The following is a 20,912-nucleotide window of genomic DNA, read 5'->3' on the forward strand; positions in this document are numbered from 1 at the left end:
ACTTCTTTTCCCAATACTGTAACCTTCTCTATTCTACCACTCCTTCTATTTTATTAAGAATAAAATAAAATTATTTTAATTAGTAATAGGGCCTACCAATACACCCCCTCCCTTACTAACCACAACTCAAGCCCAATTGCTTAATTCCTCATAATTCAATTAATCTAATTAAATTAAATTATGAAATTAAATGGAGTGTTACATAATTCCTCCTTCCGCTACTCAAGGTAATCCCCGTGGGCCTCCCCAGCCTACTCCTGAAGGACAAACCACACAACAAATCAGAAGGGCTGCTGCTATCCCCGTGTTGGAAGAGGACCGAGACGAGGACTTGTTTCCTGAAAGTGAATGGGGATTTCCACATGATGCTGGAAGGATGTTTAGAGGTCTGGAGGAAAGGATGAGGGCAATGGAAGGCCAAGGACTTGGTATGGATATCAGTGATTTGGGTTTGGTTCCTGGCGTCCGTGTGCCACCGAAATTCAAAGTACCTGATTTTGAGAAATACAAGGGGAATACTTGTCTTAAGACACATGTCCGAGCTTACTATCGCAAAATGCATGTATACTCTGAGGACGAAGGACTGTTGATGCACTTTTTCCAAGATAGCCTGACTGGGGCATCCTTGGAGTGGTATATGAGGTTGGAGAGAGCTCACGTCTGAAGTTGGAGAGATCTGGTTGAGGCCTTCGTGAAGCAATATCAGTATAATGTTGACATGGCCCCAAATCGCACTCAGTTACAGAACCTAGCCCAGAAGACTAATGAGTCCTTCAAGGAATATGCACAGAAATGGCGCGAGTTGGCGGCTAGAGTCCAACCACCTGTGCTGGAAAGAGAGATGATGGATATGTTCACCAATACTTTGGAGGGTCAATATTACTCCGCCTGCTCTGCATCCTCGAGCTTCGCTGAGTTGGTCATGATCGGTGAATGTATTGAAAGTGGGATTAAGGCTGGTAGAATACAGAATCCAAGTGTTGCTGGTTCCTCCTCTAGGGCAGGGGGGAAGAAACCATATAACGGATTTGCTAAGAAGAGAGAGGGTGAAACGAGTGCTGCTTACTATGGTAAAGGCAAAGTCCATTCTTATCAACAAGTAGCCGCTGTGACCATACCAAATGCTCCTCTTCAACAACAACAACAACAACAACAGCAGCAGAGGTATCCTCTGCGTCAGTATCAGCAAAAGCCGAGAGCGCCAAGAAATTTTGATCCCATACCTATGACATATGCACAACTACTTTCTCATCTTTTACATCGTGAGTTGGTGCAACTTCGTACCATGGGCCCTCCACCTGCTAAGCTCCCTCCTAACTATGATGCTAATGTTCACTGTGAGTTTCATTCTTGGGCTGCTGGTCATGACATTGAACATTGCATAGGATTCATGCACAAAGTACAAGATCTGATTGAGTCAAAGGCTATTGAGTTCACCCCTACTCAAGGGCCTAACGTTGTTCAGAACCCTATGCCTCCCCATGGAACTCATGCTGCAAATGCCATCGAGGTTGTTGAAGACGCTCGCTTGGTCAAGGATGTGACCGAATTGGGCTCTCTGTTGCCATTATTGAAGATAGAATTATTGAGGATGGGTCTATACTTTAGTTGTGGAGAATTATGTACTGATTGCATGGCCATTTCCTCAGTTTGTGACAAGGTGAAAAGTGGGATTCAACAGTTGGTAGATAATGGGTATCTACAATTTGAGCATGTGCGACATCCTGAATTAGTCAAGAATGAAGTCAATGTGGTATCCATCCCGTATACTCCTGCTAAGATTCCAGTTCCTGCCAGAGCACCGCCTTTGGTCATTACGTTGCCTGGTACCGTCCCGTATACTAGTGAAAAAGCAATCCCATGGAATTATGGCGGAGAAGTTTTCTACCAAGGGGCCAAGTATGAGATTAAAATGCCGGTTGAGAAAGAAGATGTGGATAATGTTGTCGGCATTGGAAGAATGACAAGAAGTGGTCGTATTTTCAATCCTCCCTAGAATACTCGCGATGATAATGAGGAAGCTCTAGCTCAAGCAAAAGGGAAAAGAGTGGTAGAAGATACAGTGGATCAGGGGCAAAGCTCTAACTCTGAAGACACTGTGGCCAAAGAGATGGAAGAGTTCCTAAAGATCATCAAGAAAAGTGAGTATAAAGTGGTTGACCAACTGAGTCAAACTCAATCAAAGATTTCGATTTTGCAGTTGCTCTTGTGTTCGGAGACGCATCAAAATGCTTTGTTGAGACTTCTAAGTGCTGCCTTCGTCCCTTCGGAAATCTCAGTGAATCAACTTGAAGGAGTGGTGTCAAACATCAACGCTGGTAATGGATTGGGATTCACTGATGCAGACTTGCCTTCCGAAGGTAGAAACCACAATAGAGCTTTGCATATATCAGTGGAGTGTAAAGGGACTATGTTATCACGTGTTCTCGTGGATAATGGATCTTCTCTGAATGTATTACCGAAGTCGTCTTTGATGAGGCTAGATTATTCTGGTGTTGAGATAAGGTCGAGTGAACTGACGGTGAGAGCTTTTGATGGCTCAAAGAGATCAGTGTTTGGGGAAGTTGACTTGCCAATAATGATAGGCCCCCAGCTCTTCACCATCACTTTCTTTGTGATGGATATCCACCCGTCTTACAGTTGTCTCCTGGGACGTCCATGGATCCATGCTGCTGGGGCCGTGACTTCCACATTGCATCAGAAACTCAAGTTCACAACTCAAGGAAAGATAGTCACCATATGTGGGGAAGAAGAACACGTGGTAAGTCATCTTGCGTCCTTCAGGTATATCGAGGTGGAAGGAGAGGTCCACGAGACGCCTTGCCAGGCCTTTGAGGCTGTCCAGACTATCAAGATCCCTTATGTTGAAAATAAGAAGTTGGAGGCTCCCATGTCTTCACTAAGGGAAGCTAAAGCTGTGCTTGAATCTGGTCATCCTGAAGGATGGGGCCGAGTCTTGGATTTGCCAATCAAGCAGGATAAATGTGGGATTGGATATCAGTTGGGTCAGAGTTCATCTAATGGGGCCCCCAAGAAGCCTATAACCTTTGTTCCAATCAAGTTCTCTAGTGCTGGCATTGTCAAGGATCATATTTGTGCTGCTGATGACGATATGGATAATGATTATGACATTGAAGAATGGATCAAGCCGTGTGTCCCAGGACAGAAGCTTCTCAACTGGTCGTCCGAAGACATCATCTCAACTGCTCTTGATCAAAAGTAATATTGTTTGTTTTTGTTTATCATGCAATAATTCCTGTGTTCTGCCCAAGACACAGTGAACACATGTAGGGCATCATTTGTTGTTTTTCAATGTTAAAATCATTAATAAAAGGACGCTTTTGCATTCAAACATTTTGTTCCCTGTCTTTCTTTTTAAATTTTACATTTGTTATAAATAAAAAAATGGCAACGTTTCTTATTCATCATCATCCCTCCATTCTAAAATAAAGCATAAATCATAATTCATGCAGATCCACTTCTCCTCCAGATTCTGTTGATAACGATCTTGCTATGCCTCGTTATGACTTCGACAATCCTATCTACACTACTGAAGAAGGGGATGAAGAAGATTGTGAACTCCCTGATGAGTTGGCCAGATTGTTGAAACAAGAAGAGAAAGTGATCGAACCACATCAAGAGCCCATTGAGACGGTGAATCTTGGCACCGAAGAGATGAGAAGGGAGGTTAAAATAGGGGCTTCTTTGAATGAGGATGTGAAAGAAAGGTTGATTGGAATGTTGAAGGAGTATTCTGATATCTTCGCTTGGTCTTACGAAGATATGCCTGGATTAGATACTGATATTGTTGTGCACAAGTTACCTCTTAAAGAAAACTCTTCGCCTGTCAAACAGAAACTCAGAAGAACACGTCCTGACATGTCCAAGAAAATCCAGGAAGAGGTTCAGAAGCAGTTTGATGCAGGTTTTCTTGCTGTAACAGTTTATCCACCATGGGTCGCCAATATTGTACTTGTACCTAAGAAAGATTGGAAGGAACGAATGTGTGTCGACTATCGAGATCTGAATAGAGCGAGCCCGAAGGATGATTTCCCGCTTCCTCACATTGATGTATTGGTGGATAATACTGCTCAGTTCTCGGTTTTCTCCTTCGTGGACGGTTTTTCTGGTTACAATCAAATAAAGATGGCGCCCGAGGACATGGAAAAGACAACATTCATTACGCCTTAGGGCACCTTTTGTTACAAGGTCATGCCGTTTGGGTTGAAGAATGCTGGGGCAACCTATCAAAGAGCTATGGTGACTTTGTTTCACGACATGATTCACAAAGAGATCGAGGTCTATGTGGACGACATAATTGCAAAGTCCCATACTGAGGAGGAGCACCTTGTTCACCTGAAGAAATTGTTTGAAAGGTTAAGAAAGTTCAGGTTAAGGTTGAATCCCAATAAATGTACCTTCGGAGTGAGATCAGGAAAGTTGCTTGGTTTCATCGTAAGTGAAAAGGGTATTGAGGTCGATCCTGCTAAGGTAAAAGCTATACAAGAGATGCCTGAGCCGAGAACTGAGAAGCAGGTTTGTGGGTTCCTGGGAAGGTTGAATTATATCGCAAGGTTCATCTCACACCTTACCGCCACGTGTGAACCTATCTTCAAGCTATTGAGAAAGAATCAGGCAATAAAGTGGGATGACAATTGTCAAAAGGAATTTGATAAGGTTAAAAAGTATTTGCAAGAGCCTCCAATCCTCATGCCTCCAGTGGAAGGTAGACCGTTGATTATGTACTTGACGGTCCTCGAGAATTCAATGGGGTGTGTGCTGGGTCAGCATGACGAGTCCGGTCGAAAAGAGCACGTAATTTATTACCTTAGCAAAAAGTTTACCGATTGTGAATCAAGATACTCACTACTCGAGAAAACTTGTTGTGCTTTGGCATGGGCTGCTCGCCGACTGAGACAGTATATGTTGACTCACACCACTTTGTTGATTTCAAAGATGGATCCGATCAAATATACATTTGAGAAACCAGCATTGACAGGAAGGATTGCCCGTTGGCAAATGATCTTGACAGAATATAACATACAATACACTACTCAGAAGGCCATTAAAAGCAGTGTGATTGCTGATTATCTTGCGCATCAACCTGTGGACGATTACCAGTCTATGTACTTTGAGTTTCCTGATGAGGATATAATGTGTGTGGCAGAGATTTCCAAGAGTCAAGATCAAGATGAAGGACCTGAACCAGGGGCGCGATGGACGCTCGTGTTCGATGGTGCCTCCAATGCATTGGGTAATGGTATTGGGGCTGTGCTTACTTCTCCGACAGGTTTTCTTATTCCATTCACGGCCAGGATTTGTTTTGATTGTACTAATAATGTGGCTGAATACGAGGCTTGCATATATGGTATTGAGGCTGCCATTGATTTGAGGATTAAAAATCTCACAATTTATGGAGATTCTGCTTTGGTGATTAGTTAGATTAACGGAGACTGGGAAACACGCCACCCCAATTTGATTCCCTATAGAGAACATGTTGTGAAATTGGCTCAATACTTTGATGAGATCACCTTTGATCACATCCCTCGAGAGGAAAATCATTTGGCTGATGCCTTGGCCACTTTAGCATCCATGTTCAAAGTCAAATGGGACAATGAAGCGCCTTCAATTGTGATCAAAAGGTTGGATGAGCCTGCATTCTGTGGCGTTATTGATAACGTGCCTGATGAGAAACCATGGTTTTATGACATTAAGAAATTTCTGGAGACCCAAGAGTATCCTGAGGGTGCTTCCCTTACGGATAGGAAAACTCTGAAGAGACTATCTGCCAAGTTCTTCCTTGCTGGAGGTGTGTTGTACAAGAGGAATTTTGATTCTGTGTTGCTCAGATGCGTGGATAGACACGAAGCAGCAAAGATCACCAAGAGGTGCATGAAGGATCCTTTGGTACACATGCAAGTGGACACACCATGGCTATAAAAATATTGAGAGCAGGTTATTATTGGTCGACCCTGGAGCATGATTGTTTCAACCATGTGGTGGTATGTTACAAATGTCAAGTGTACGCAGATAGGGTTCATGTACCTCCGGTTCCTCTGAATGTGTTGACATCTCCTTGGCCGTTTGCTATGTGGGGCATCGATATGATTGGAGAAATTAAGCCCACCGCCTCTAATGGACATCGTTTCATCCTCGTCGCTATTGACTACTTCACCAAGTGGGTTGAATCTGCTTCTTATGCAAATGTCTCCAAGCAAGTAGTGACTCGCTTCATCAAGCACAATATAATTTGTCGTTATGGGGTTCCCGAGAAGATTATCACCGATAATGGATCCAACCTCAATAACAAGATGATGAAGGAATTATGCGAGAATTTCAAGATTACGCATCATAACTCCTCCCCGTACAGGCCAAAGATGAATGGCGCAGTTGAAGCGGCCAATAAGAATATCAAGAAGATTGTGCAAAAGATGGTGGTCACCTACAAAGACTGGCATGAGATGTTGCCTTTTGCTTTACATGGTTATCGTACCTCGGTGCGTACTTCCATAGGGGCAACTCCCTTCTCATTAGTATATGGCATGGAAGCGATTCTTCCGGTGGAGGTCGAGATTCCTTCATTAAGGGTATTGACGGATGTGAAACTCAGTGAAGCTGATTGGGTTCAAACTAGATTTGATCAACTGAACCTTATTGATGAGAAGAGGTTAGCGGCCATATGTCATGGGCAAGCCTATCAAAAGAAGATGAAAAAAGCCTTTGACAAGAAGATCCGTCCTCGACACTTTCAAGTTGGTGACCTTGTGCTCAAGAAGATCCTGCCTATTCACAATGATCCTAGGGGCAAGTGGACTCCAAATTACGAAGGGCCTTATGTCGTAAAGAAAGTCTTCTCAGGTGGCGCCATGATCCTCTCAACTATGGATGGCGAAGACTTCCCACTTCCCGTGAATGCCGACGCAGTTAAAAAATACTTCGCATAAACCTGATCAAAAATAAAATAAAAGAAAAGGAAAAGATCAGGCAAAATAATGAAAAAGAAATAAAGTACACCCGCTAAGTCGAAAACCCGAAAGGGCGACTTAGGCAAAAAAAGGGTCCTGGTGGATTGAAAACCCGAAAGGGCGGTCCAGGCAAAAGAGGGACAAAAATCGAATGACTGCGTCGTGCATTGGATCCTTGAGTATAGCTAGTCACCACAATTGGAGGACTCAGAAGGGTAAATGATCAATTCATTCATCCATTTCGGAAGGCAAAACAGAAGGAATATTGAAGATCTGCAAGGCATAACAAGATTGGAACCCAATGGAATCTTTTCTTACGTTGCCATGTTTGTAAATGCTGTTTATTTTCCTTTTTGGTGGCCACCTCCTTAAGGGGGCCACTTCCTGATGTACTCGCCTATGTTAGGCAATTTTTCATTAATGAAAAGATATTTCACTCAGAAAATTCCGGCATCGTTTTATTTTTTGGTTTTGTTTACAAAAACGTCCAGTTATTTTGGTAAGCATTGCATTTCTAACATTGAAGTCCTACAAAAGGAACATGATCTAAAACAGATAGAATTGCTTAAAGACTTTGAGTACTTGGGATGGTGGATGAGGTAGAGCCATCATACCTGGGGCATACTTGTTTGACTTGTTTTGCAGGAATCTCCTATCATTCAGCACATTCAGATGCCAGTACCTACGCTTCAAGAAGTGTCAACCGGACATCTCTTTCGAGATGGAACCCAAAGGTCTCCTTTCCTGCAAATACCAGAGTTTATTTCTCTTGGGAGCTCTCATCCAAGGTTCAGGTGCTCCGCAGTACTGATTAGATTCCCTTATTCTTCGACAAAGATGTGGAAGTTCAAAGGGGGAGGTGCAATCTTCAAGTATCCAAACATGATAACGGTAATGTCTCTCAAAAGTGCCATCGTACTTCCTTCCTTACGAGTCTTCTGGTGCAAGTCATCCCCCTGCAGAAGTTACATATTGGGGTTGGTCAAGAAACCATCTGGGGTGGCCGGGTTGTAGCAACCGGCTTAAAATTTTTAGAGTCGCCACCATTATTTTTATCTTAAGGGAAGGGAATTAAATGGATAACCCTATATTTTCAGAGATTCTAAGTTCGTGAGTTAATTAAATAAAGGGAAGGTATTAGGCACCCTTTATTTCCCTTGTACTCAAGGGGACCCCCTCTAGATCTAGGTTTTTTCTAAGGTTTTAAAAGCATTATTTTCATATTTATAAAAGAAACGAGATTTATTTATTTATTAGGGGACTCGCTTCAATTTTCGATTGAATGCCTACGTATCTCCTTATGGAGAATCAGAGTCCCAATTCGTAGTTCGGGTTTGGTTTGTGTTTTTTATAGGATTGTACAAGTGCTTTCGAACGATTCTTTGAAGTTTGTCCGATTTGAAAAATAGCGTAGTCGTGGACGTAGTTCGAAGTAGCATTTGAAAGAAAGTGTACAATTCTCTTTTTGAAAGTGATTCTTGAATTTTTGTTATGTTAATGAAAAAATAAGTTTGAGTTGGTTGATATTTTGAGGCTTTTAAATTGAATATGATTGTATTAAAAATATTAGACTTTAATAAAATATATATAAGAGATGCTTTTAGAAGTTAGAAATACAAAATATTATTTTTTATTAGTTATGTTAAATAAAAAAATTGAATAATAAAAAGTTTAATAAAATAAATAAATAAATTCTCTAATTTAGGTTTAGGGGGATATATTAGTGACTTTAAAGGTGTTTTAGCAAAATAATCAGGCCCAGATGTGAATCTGGACCCAATAAGGCAAAGGGGGTGTGTCTTACATGGCTTTTGTAAAAAAGAGTAAAACAGGGGTGTGAGTAACATGGGCTTTAGGCCCAACGGACGACACCTTAGATCCGTTCGGATCAGGTGTGGGAAGGAACACGCGTTATGGTGCGCTTGCGTAATTTGGTATGTTTGATCTAATCAAACGGCTCCCAAGGTCTAGCCTCAGGGCCGTTGATCAAAAAGGACCGTTGGGATTCAAGTTAATAAAAAGGTGTACATTAAGGAAAGAACGCAGGATCTTGTGACATAAAAAAACAAGGGGAGTATTATTTAATTCATTTCTTTTATTTTTTATTTTCATTTTTTATTTTCTTAGAACCTTTATCTCTCTTAATCTCTTCCACTTTTCTCTTATCTCTTTCTTCTCTCACCCACAAGAACACGTTCAAAAACAAAAACCCAGAAATTCATCAATAAACAAACCCTATCAAACCCTAGATTCCGAAAATCCCCAACCCAAACATGCATCTAAACAACAATAATGTGAAATATTCAAGCTAAGCGTTAATCGTGGTTACCTCAATCCAGAAATTCTTTTCGTATAGCTTTCCTCCCCGTCTCTGATTTTCCTTCTTTGCTATGAATCACAGGTACGGCGGATTGGCGGTGATTTGGGGTTTCAGGCGTGAAACCCAAATCGAGAACGGCGGCGAACTTCTTTGAGGTTTTTAATTTAGGGTTTCTTTCGTGAGAATCTCCTCTTCTACTCCTTCCTCAATTTTTCGGTTTTTTTTTTGGGTTAATTTTTCGGTCCCTTTTCGTTAGCCTTAGGTTTTTGATTTATAGTTTTAAAATTAGAACGAATTAGGAATTTGATTTATGTTGATTAATGTCACAGATTTGATCTGATTAGGTTTTGGTTTAGGGAAGATTAGATTGAATGTTGTTATGATTTGTTAATTGATTCTATTCAATTTTCGTTTTTGGAATTTGATTCCATAAATGTATTTGGACTGTTTATTTTTAAGAATGGTTTTGATGGTTTCTGATTTGAGTTTGATACATTATCTGGTTCAATTTTGGAAATATTGTATATCTGTGTTAATTGTGATTAATTATATTTTATTTTTGGGACTTTTGATTGTTAGGCCATTTTAATTGAATTTTACTTTTGAATTTTACTTTTGGAATGATTCTATGAAACTTATTAAAAGTTTGGATTTGATTTTAATTGAGTGTGGTTTTGAATGAGGATTTGGCAAGATTGTGATATCTCCTCTGCGATTTCGCTTCGGATATTTGCAACAGATTTTTGTATCCATACTGTTATTGTGATACTTTCTCTTTTGGTTCATTTTTTCTCTTAAGTTATCATAATAATGTATTGATGACAATAATAACTCATATTCCTAATAACTAACCATTGCCAAAAAATTGGGATATAACGTATCAATAACTAAAACTTAGGCCTAATAAAACTAGAATGGACTCTTTATATTTTTTTATATTCTTTTTTTTCTTAAATAATAAAGGCCTAATAATTGCTAAATAAAACAACAATAAAATCTAAATTAATATTTTGTCTAAAACATAAATAGTTAAAATTTAAATAACCACTAAAACATCGATTTAAGACTAATAGTAAAATTATAATTAAAAATATAAAATTTAATAACAAAATAATAATAATAATAATAATAATAATTTTAAACTATAATAATAAACAGAAATTAAAAATTAAATTAAAAAGTAATTTTGTGATTTTTTTTTAAGGAAATAAGGTTAGTAACAAATAAAAAAAATACTTAAAAATAATATTTGATAATTATAATAATAATTAATGATATTAATTTAATAATAGTAGTAATAAATAAAAAAGTAGACTCTTTTTTTATTTGATTTTATGATAGTAACTATTTACAACTTAAACATTCTAACTATGCTAATAATTAATACTAAAAATGGCTACTAATAAAATTTAATAGTAATCGTTATTCTAAATTAGCACCTTTTTTACTAATTGAAAAAGTAGTAACCGTAATTCCTAATATTTAATATATTAATTATACAATAAATTTAATTAATAATAGCAAAATAGTATTTATGTTATGATAAATATGTTTGTAGAAGAAATAAAAAAGGGTAAAGCCAAATATCTTGATAATTAGTTAACCACCGAGTCAACTATATACATTTGTAGACAAAATTTTGAATAGTGTACCCCTTATTTAATCAACCCTTTAATTAGAAATTATATCATTTTAACTAAACGAAAATACTCCTAAATCAATTTTATCACAAAAATATGCATCCCTACTTTCACTAAAATATAATTTATTAATAAAAATAAATTTCTAGCTAAATGCACTAATACTAAAATTAAAATAATTTAACAAGTTTAATAAAACTAAGAATTTACCGTTTGCCACTAACGAGGGAAAATTTGGGGCATGACAGCTGCCCCTATTTAATAGTATTCGATCAAAAGGGGCGCGAGAAATACGAATTTTTCGCGCGTTTGGATCGAAGATTTATTAAATACCGGAAGACCCCAAAATTTGACCAGAAGTTAGAAAGGATGTTCTACGAATGTTTCGGGACTAACATAGCCGAACGTGTGGTAGATTTTGCGTATTCGTCACGGTCTAGAGAATGAATAAGACAAGTTTGGATAGTTCGTCGATGTTTATGGACTGACACAACGAACTATATCGTAGTCACTATACACTTACCACAACCTAGAGGATAAGTAACATAGATCAGATAACTCACTGCTGCTCAGCGAACTATCGTGGATTCCTTTATATCTTATCACAACCTAGAGAATAAGAAATAACGGGTCCCAACTCTTTTAAGATTTGGATCCTAGTAGAGCTTTGGAAAGATAGAGAACTGACTTGCCACCACCTAGAGAGCAAGTAGTCGCCAATCTATTCTTTATATATCACGACCTAGAGGATAGATAAAGTTTGCGTTTAACCAAGATTATATAGTATAATGATTGTAAATAATCATATCTATGCTAACTGGTAAACGTTCTCACCAAATGTTTGCACCAATGTTTGCACCAAGCACCAAATGTTCTCACCAAGTATTTGCACCAAATGTTCTCGCCAAATATTTGCACCAAATTGATCACTGCCAGGGGACTAACGTGATAAGAAGGAAAAACATAGATCTCGCACATTTATCGCAACCTAGAGGATAAATAATGCCATTTTAAATAATTCATTGCTGCCCAATAAATCATATCGTAGATTTTTGTTTATCTGCCACGACCTAGAGGGTAGATAACAAAAGGGAAGAACTCACTATTGCTTGGAGACTAACATAGCGAGTTATCGTAGATTCTGGATTTACCACTTCCTAGGGGGTAAACATAGCTGATAGTTCATTACCGCTGTGAACTGTATCGCAGATTCATATACCTATCACACCATACGGGATAGATAAAACAAGTTTTTGAACTTACTAACGCCTGGAGTGGGACTAACTTAATAAGCTATCGTGGATAATACCTATCACAACCTAGGGGATAGGATTTAGGAACTTTACTAATGCCTGGAGTGGGACTAATATAGTAGGTGATCGTGGATCTATATACCTATCACAACCTAGGGGATAGGACTTTGAAACTTTCTAATGCCTAGCGTGGGACTAACATAGGAAGTTTATCGTAGATAAGACATTTCTACCACAACCTAGAGGGTAGATAATGTGGGTTTAAAATTTTAATCGATAGTTGAACAACTAAATTGCAGATATATAATCTAGCGTAACTGGTCTGTGACGGTTGTGTCTGTTCTCAACCTAGTCTTGATATTTGTAATAGTATAACTGAATTTTGTTAAGCTTGGATTTTTAAATTTTGTAAATGTTTTGGTTGAGGGTAGGCCTCGAGATTATTCGCAGTATGATGCTTATGATATGTCATGCAAATGCACCAAATGTTTATAAATATTTTGCAGTTGTGTAAAATTTCCTCGTTGGATCATTGGATCTTTTGTTCAGAGGAAATGTGCATGTCTGATTTCGAACTTCGCTTGTGCTCTCCTGTTTGATTCGTAGTTGAACATTTTGAATTTGTTCCTTTTGAAATTGATTTTAAAAAAAGCATACCAGACGAGACTGGGTTTTAAAATAACATCGGTAAGGCTACTGAGAATCATCAATTAGGTGATTGGGTACTTGAATATGTACTTAAGCTTGACTTGAAATTGGCTATTTTGAAAGTTCTCCTTGAAATTGACCTTTGAATGTTCCGTCTCGAAGTTGTTCTCTTTTTTGAGAAGCTGATATTGGAATCGAGAATTATGCTTTTGAATGCTGATCTTGGAATCTTGCCCCTCGTTATCTTGAGATTGATTTTGAAAAAAAATTGCTCTTCGTACGTTGTCTCGTAGTGGTGCTTTTGAAATTTTATATGTTGACCATCCTTGTGAAACCTGAGTAAATTTTGAATACTCCTGTGCTCCAATGAAGTGTTAATTGCGTATTGGGAACCATGGATTTCCTTTTGATTTTCTTTCGATTTAAAACACCTTTACCGTTTTCAACACTTTTGATTATTTATGTCCACGTAGTTTTAATGCATCGTTTATAAAAATAATCGTCGTATTTACAAACAAGCAGTAGTGATAATAGATTAGAGAAACTAGAAATGCACCAAGTAAGAATTTATAGAAAATTGAATTTTGTTAAGAGTGGAGCCCGTAAATAGGCAATTGTTTTAAGATACAATCCCTTGAAAGAGGTAATTACAAAAACGACAAAAATAAGAACGGCAACGCATTTGGGTTTCAACACTGCTATACTCCTTATGTCTATGATATCTCAGATACTTCGCCTTTGAAGGATAATGATTGGCTTGATTCCTCCCCTCATCAGTTGCTGTTGGGGAAAGAGTCCTCGGATCGCAGTTCTTTTGCTTTGTTTGTTTTCGTTATTTTAAATAAAATCCCTTATTTTTGCCTGGATCGCCCTTTACGGGTTTTCAATCCACCGGGATGGTTGTGTATATTTTTTTGTGCCCCTAGTTTTTTTCTGAACCGCCCTTTGCGGGTTTTCGATCCATCGGGACGCTCATTTTTGACTAGGTTGCTCTTTCGAGTTTTCAACCTAGCGAGCTTGTATATAATTTTTTTTTACTGCGTTTGAGTTTAATTGTTGTAACCAATATGCATTGTTCGTTGTTGTAAGTATTGAAGCTCCCGATGAAGGTCTTCTTGGTATGAAAAGCCTTTCGTGGTTGAGCCTTTATTCTTCGTGCGTATCTAATCGAGGTAGTAAAGTCTTATCCAACATCAAGTTGTCTTTTGTATTCGAGGGTTCTTTTGTAAAAGGTTTTCTCCCATTGTTCTTGATATAATTTCCCCTGACATAAGATAACTAAGTGTTTTCTTTTGATGAGTTTCGCCTTTGATCGAGTCGTGCCTGCGCCAATTTGGATTCTCCAAGCTCAATTTTTGTGAGTACTCATGGTGATTGAATTTTCTTGAGTACTGTTTTATGCCAATAAAGAGAACCACGGTTGCCCCCATTTTCTGAAGTGTATTATGTTATACCAAACCGTGCCCCAAGGATTTGTAGAAGAAGTCGTCTTCGTGTCTTCATATTTATTCTTGATTTGATTATATCCACGAGTGAGAATATAGGGTATCGGGATGTGCTATCTACCCGTACTTTGATGCGAGGTAATAGACAATCATATTTGTTTTAAAGTTTCGATAATCCTCACGTATACAGACTTGGTCATCTTCCTTTGATATTTGTAATTTGTTGTGGATATTTTGTAACTACTAGAAGACTTGTGTTGAATTGTGAGACTTCTCCTTGAGTGTAATGTTTGATTCTGTTAAGCTTTGTGTAATTAGTGGGCAATCTTCTTCGGGTGTCAGTTTTGTTTGCCCCAGTACTAGGGTCAGGGCATGGCATGTTTTGATATAACCAAGTGAAACATGTTTGTACATTTGGGCGGACATTCATCCTTATCTAAAGCACCTCTGTTGTGACCTCCTTCTTGTTTTCCTTAGTGCTAAGGTTGACTACCTCGATCGCTTCTTGGTGTGGTTGTATTGTCTTTGACTCATATGTTAGCTAACTTTTCAAGGAGTTCACAATCTTCCTCACCATCCCCTTCGGCTTGGTTAATCAGAGGATCACGGTCATACAGGACGATAGCAGCATTGTTACCAATTGATTTAGGAGAAGATATAACATTTGTTTATTTTAATGAATGAGAAATGTATATGAAAATATTGCCATTTTGAAAAGAAAGGGACTGAAATAAAAATGATCTTAAATTGAATGCAAACACGTCTTTTATTAAGAATAAACAAAGTTTTAAAACAACGTGGGTGCCCTTATGAGTTACCACTAAGCTTTGGGCAAAGCATAGGGATTTGAAATCAACAAAAATGATTTAAAAAGAAATAGATCTCTGGGATCTCCATGGTAACCCAATTTTTTGAGTTTCTTCATTTGGAGAACTTTTTGATGACGAGACTATATAGCCATTTATTATCAAGCAATGCTGGATAGTTGCGCTTGAACTGGGTAGTAATGAGAACCTTTTGGATAATTGAAAACGGCCTTATTCGATCTTCGTGGTTGTACTACCTTTATGGATGCGGTAGTGTACACCATGCTTGTCTTTATGGGATGTTTAAAAACTTGCCCCATTATTTTTTTTTGTGTGACAATTTATGGTTTATCCTTCCCTGCCGGATTTTCTCTAGATCGCCGAGACTGCCTTTGGTATGTTGCTATGTTTCACAAAGATATTATCCACTATTAGCAATGGTCATTGTTCTCCCCTATGAACTGCGCCTCTTGACTTGGGGTTGATAGTGATTGCCCCTGTGTATCCTTGGTATGCCAACGTAATAACCTGTCTCAACAGGAACGTAGGATATAAGTGAGCATGTCTTTGTTATAAGGTCCACTTCTTGAGATGATGCTATCCAAATTTGTGGTGCTTAGCCTCCATGTTATGCCTCATTAAGGTGAGCTTTAGACATCGTATTTAGAGATGCCCCATTTTCAATCAATGCCTTTAGTATGTGGACGCTCCCACCTTTGTTCAAAAGTGTAGAACCTTGATTATGAATCCTCTTTGTGGACGCAATTGTATCAGCCTAGAGATGCCCTTGAGATTGTATTTGTTATTACTCCAGAAAAAAAATGATATTTTTGATTGCACGGATGGAACTTGAGGATTTCCACCAATGTATGTTGAGACACAAGGCTTCGGGAGCGACAATATGCTTGAGATATTTGAAAGTGCTTTGGTCAAATCTTTCGTATTATCTTTTGACACTTGGCATATTTTGAATGATTAATCTCCTCGTGCATCTTGTTTGGGTTATGTCGTCATTTTTCCTTTAGCTAAGGCCTCCAAGTGATTGCATTTTATAGGAGCAAGAATCGTATACACAACGGCGACGCGTCGTGCCCCTTGTTGTTGATGATGACAGGCTCTTTGATTTATTGGAGGTGATCTTTGTAGTCTTGACCCCCTTGACGTAGGTAGTGGGGATATCCCCCCACAATATACACTTTCTAACTTCTTTGGAGATACGGAGTTGACGTGGTAACTTCCTCTTTATCCATTCAATGATCCAATCGAGGAAATATACCCTTTTTTTTTAAAGATTTTTGAGATGCATATGCGTGCTAAAAAGAAATTTTATTCATTTATTGTCTTATCCACAGGAAATTTCTTTCACCATTCTTTACATTTATATATATATATATATATATATATATATATATATATATATATATATATATATATATATATATATATTTTTTAGGTTCTTATTTTTGTAATGGTGAGCATCTCAAAAATATATTGAAACAAAAGTACTTTTTATTGAATAAAGAAGAACGTAATAATCCTCCACTTGGGAATACAACCAAAACAAATACTAAATGTGAAAAGCAGAAACAAATTACTGAATAGGAAAAACATAAGCAAATTGCTGAATACGAAATAAAAAAGGGAAACTAAAAAATCCTAACGGCGTTTATGAATCTCCGCCCTAAAATTGTCAACCATCTCTCTGCAAAGCTTGAGGAAATTTTCGACTTCTTTTGGAAGAAGGACCATTGTAGCTTCAGCTTCTTTCAAACTTCTTGGGATATCATCGATGAGGTTGTTCGCCAAGAAGGCGAGCTTCTCATGCTTGTCCTTATACATCATGTAATCTTGGTAAAGAGTCGGGATTATGCTTCTATTATCCTCCCCCGCTCGGGCCATGATCTCATATTGTCCTTCCCAATATTCTTTTTCAGCCCTTATCGTTTCATATTGGTCTACTAGCGCATAGAATTCTTTCCGGAAGTCTTCTAATTCTTGAACCACTTCTTCATTATTTTTCATTTGTTGGGTAAGACTCCCTTCAATTTCCATTCTATAGACCTGTTCCCCCATCTCAGATTCTTGGCTTTCGCGAAGTCTAGTGGCGAGGTCTTAGATTTTATCCTCTTGATCTCGAGCTTTGCCAATCAACTCTTGGATTTGTGCTTCTAGATCTATTTCAATTGTCCTTTTGTCTTTCAATGCTTGGGTATACCAACCCCTTAGTCTTTCATTCTCCAGATTAGCATCTTTTATTTGTTGATTGTGGGAATCGAGGTTAAAGTTTGCACTTATGAATCCATCAGTTGCCCGCTTCCTTTTGAGCCTCTCTTTGTCCACCTGCTCGTTATTTTTTTGGATCTGTTCTTCTTTCTTCTTAAGCTCATATTGTAACTGATTTTCCTCGTAATTAAGGTCATAGAGATCATGCTCTAGCCCTTCCTTTTCTCTCTGAGCTTTTTCAAGGGAGGCCTTTAGTTCTTCCACTTCTTCCACTGACATAGGAAGCGGGTCCGGTACATCTGACTTATACGTCGGATCAATATCAAATGGTAACTTGTTGATTTGGACCCTATTTATAACCCACTGAGTATAGGCTTCTCTGGCCACAACATTGTTCTTACTATACTCTTTTTTATGCACTTTGCCCCAAGCTCGAATGATACTCTGAAGTAGCTTTGGATTCTTTTTACCCATGTCATGAAGCAACAATTGTTTCAACTCTTCTTCGGAAGGTTTCTCTTCTAAAGGATGCCCAAGTTGACGTAAAGCCAAAGAGGGGTTATAGTTGATACACCCCCTTGTTCCAATCAACGGTATATTAGGAAATGTTCCACATTTATAAGCAATTTTTCTGATATCCAACCTTCTAGCATACCACAGTATAGAGTCAGCATTAAGAGCCCTCAATTTTTGAGCCCATCCATGTTTATCCAAGTTCGGAATCAAATAATCGTCCTTATAAAGATGAGACATGAACCAAGAAAATAACAAAGGAATGCAACAGCGTAGTGCACCTCTTCCCTTTTCATAACGTGCATTGATTGCATAATACACGTCAGCCAGCAAAGTTGGAGTAGGATCTACGTTCAACACTTTTACAGCCCAAAATACGTTGATGGCGGCGGGGTCAACATAATCAGCATCATTTGGAAACAAAACCAATCCAAAAATCAACAACGCCAAGCAATCCTCACAAGCCTCCCATTCTTGTTCTTTTGCAAAGGCGAGAGCCATATCTTCCAAATATTGTCCTTTTACTCCTTGAACTTTTCCTTTGTTTTATAATTAGGCACAAAATTAGTATACGATATTCCCAATGCCTTAGCTAAATCCTCAACCTTAGTAGTTTGACCAATTCCCACATAGACATCCTTTTTGATTTTGGAGAATCCCAAAATCCTATCAAATTCTTCCAATGTAGGTGCTAGTTGAAAGTTTTGAAAAGTAAAACATCTCAATGGCACATCATAAAACTGGATAAGGGCAGTAATAGCATCTATTTTCACATTCTCACTAAGTAAGTCAAGGATTTTTTCCGTATTTACGAACAAAGCTCTTCACGGACTTGTTGGGTAATTCCTTCCTAATTTGCTTCATCTTTGTCAAATCTGGAAACATGACACTGATATGGATAGTCGGTTTCTTTTCTTGATTCATTTTTTTTATGCTCACCAAAACCTTTCCTTTTTTTTATATTTTTTTTGAAGAATTCCTGTGAATAAGACATAAAAAAAATGAATATTTTAAAATTTAAATGCATGCATGTATGATAATGTAACTTGGGGGTGGGATGGTGATAAGGGTATCCTTAATAGGTAGGTTCATAAGTTCGTTCTAAGGATATTCTACCCTCCCCACTCAGGGTGGTTTTACTAAGGGTATCGTGGATGACGCTATAGGGAAAGGCACAGGGGCCTCCCTTAAGCGGAGCCTCTTTGTAGACCGAGACTAATCTCATAGGTCATGCAAAGTCTCACCATGATGTTTTATTTTTGGTACAAAGAGTCATTGGTCAAATCCAAAGTCCTGACTCTAAGAGAGGTGAGCCCTCTTGAGACATTTCTCGGAATTTGACCGACTCTAGGCAAAGTTGTCGCAAAGACTCGTAGGGATGTTAAACCCCTTTGGCCAATTGACAATCCTTCTCTTAATGGTTCTCACTTTATTCGAAATATGATCCCGCCAACAAAATATATATATGAAAAACAAATAAATAACAAAATAACAAATAAACAATAAAATAAATAAAACACAATATGAAAAATAAACGCAAAAATAATAATAAAACCCCAAAAGAAAAACCTAGACCTAAAGGTAGGGAATACTCAATTTTAAGGAACTCCCCAGCAGAGTCGCCAGCTGTAGCAACCGGCTTAAAATTTTTAGAGTCGCCACCATTATTTTTATCTTAAGGGAAGGGAATTAAATGGATAACCCTATATTTTCAGAGATTCTAAGTTCGTGAGTTAATTAAATAAAGGGAAGGTATTAGGCACCCTTTATTTCCCTTGTACTCAAGGGGACCCCCTCTAGATCTAGGTTTTTTCTAAGGTTTTAAAAGCATTATTTTCATATTTATAAAAGAAACGAGATTTATTTATTTATTAGGGGACTCGCTTCAATTTTCGATTGAATGCCTACGTATCTCCTTATGGAGAATCAGAGTCCCAATTCGTAGTTCGGGTTTGGTTTGTGTTTTTTATAGGATTGTACAAGTGCTTTCGAACGATTCTTTGAAGTTTGTCCGATTTGAAAAATAGCGTAGTCGTGGACGTAGTTCGAAGTAGCATTTGAAAGAAAGTGTACAATTCTCTTTTTGAAAGTGATTCTTGAATTTTTGTTATGTTAATGAAAAAATAAGTTTGAGTTGGTTGATATTTTGAGGCTTTTAAATTGAATATGATTGTATTAAAAATATTAGACTTTAATAAAATATATATAAGAGATGCTTTTAGAAGTTAGAAATACAAAATATTATTTTTTATTAGTTATGTTAAATAAAAAAATTGAATAATAAAAAGTTTAATAAAATAAATAAATAAATTCTCTAATTTAGGTTTAGGGGGATATATTAGTGACTTTAAAGGTGTTTTAGCAAAATAATCAGGCCCAGATGTGAATCTGGACCCAATAAGGCAAAGGGGGTGTGTCTTACATGGCTTTTGTAAAAAAGAGTAAAACAGGGGTGTGAGTAACATGGGCTTTAGGCCCAACGGACGACACCTTAGATCCGTTCGGATCAGGTGTGGGAAGGAACACGCGTTATGGTGCGCTTGCGTAATTTGGTATGTTTGATCTAATCAAACGGCTCCCAAGGTCTAGCCTCAGGGCCGTTGATCAAAAAGGACCGTTGGGATTCAAGTTAATAAAAAGGTGTACATTAAGGAAAGAACGCAGGATCTTGTGACATAAAAAAACAAGGGGAGTATTATTTAATTCATTTCTTTTATTTTTTATTTTCATTTTTTATTTTCTTAGAACCTTTATCTCTCTTAATCTCTTCCACTTTTCTCTTATCTCTTTCTTCTCTCACCCACAAGAACACGTTCAAAAACAAAAACCCAGAAATTCATCAATAAACAAACCCTATCAAACCCTAGATTCCGAAAATCCCCAACCCAAACATGCATCTAAACAACAATAATGTGAAATATTCAAGCTAAGCGTTAATCGTGGTTACCTCAATCCAGAAATTCTTTTCGTATAGCTTTCCTCCCCGTCTCTGATTTTCCTTCTTTGCTATGAATCACAGGTACGGCGGATTGGCGGTGATTTGGGGTTTCAGGCGTGAAACCCAAATCGAGAACGGCGGCGAACTTCTTTGAGGTTTTT

General features: G+C 37.9%; 2 protein-coding genes across 2 annotated transcripts; one reads left to right on the forward strand and one right to left on the reverse strand.

The window, feature by feature from the left end:
• Positions 1–718: 718 nt before the first annotated feature.
• LOC131595499 (uncharacterized) lies at positions 719–1,996 on the forward strand. The gene has a single exon (XM_058867858.1). It carries the CDS (start codon positions 719–721, stop codon positions 1,994–1,996), a length of 1,278 nt encoding a protein of 425 aa, XP_058723841.1.
• Positions 1,997–17,189: 15,193 nt separating this feature from the next.
• LOC131595507 (uncharacterized) lies at positions 17,190–18,314 on the reverse strand. The gene has a single exon (XM_058867866.1). The coding sequence runs from the start codon at positions 18,312–18,314 to the stop codon at positions 17,190–17,192; it is 1,125 nt and encodes a 374-aa protein (XP_058723849.1).
• Between the last annotated feature and the right edge of the window lie 2,598 nt (positions 18,315–20,912).

This window comes from Vicia villosa, linkage group LG1 (genome assembly GCF_029867415.1).
Source record: "Vicia villosa cultivar HV-30 ecotype Madison, WI linkage group LG1, Vvil1.0, whole genome shotgun sequence".
Classification (NCBI taxonomy): Eukaryota; Viridiplantae; Streptophyta; class Magnoliopsida; order Fabales; family Fabaceae; genus Vicia; species Vicia villosa.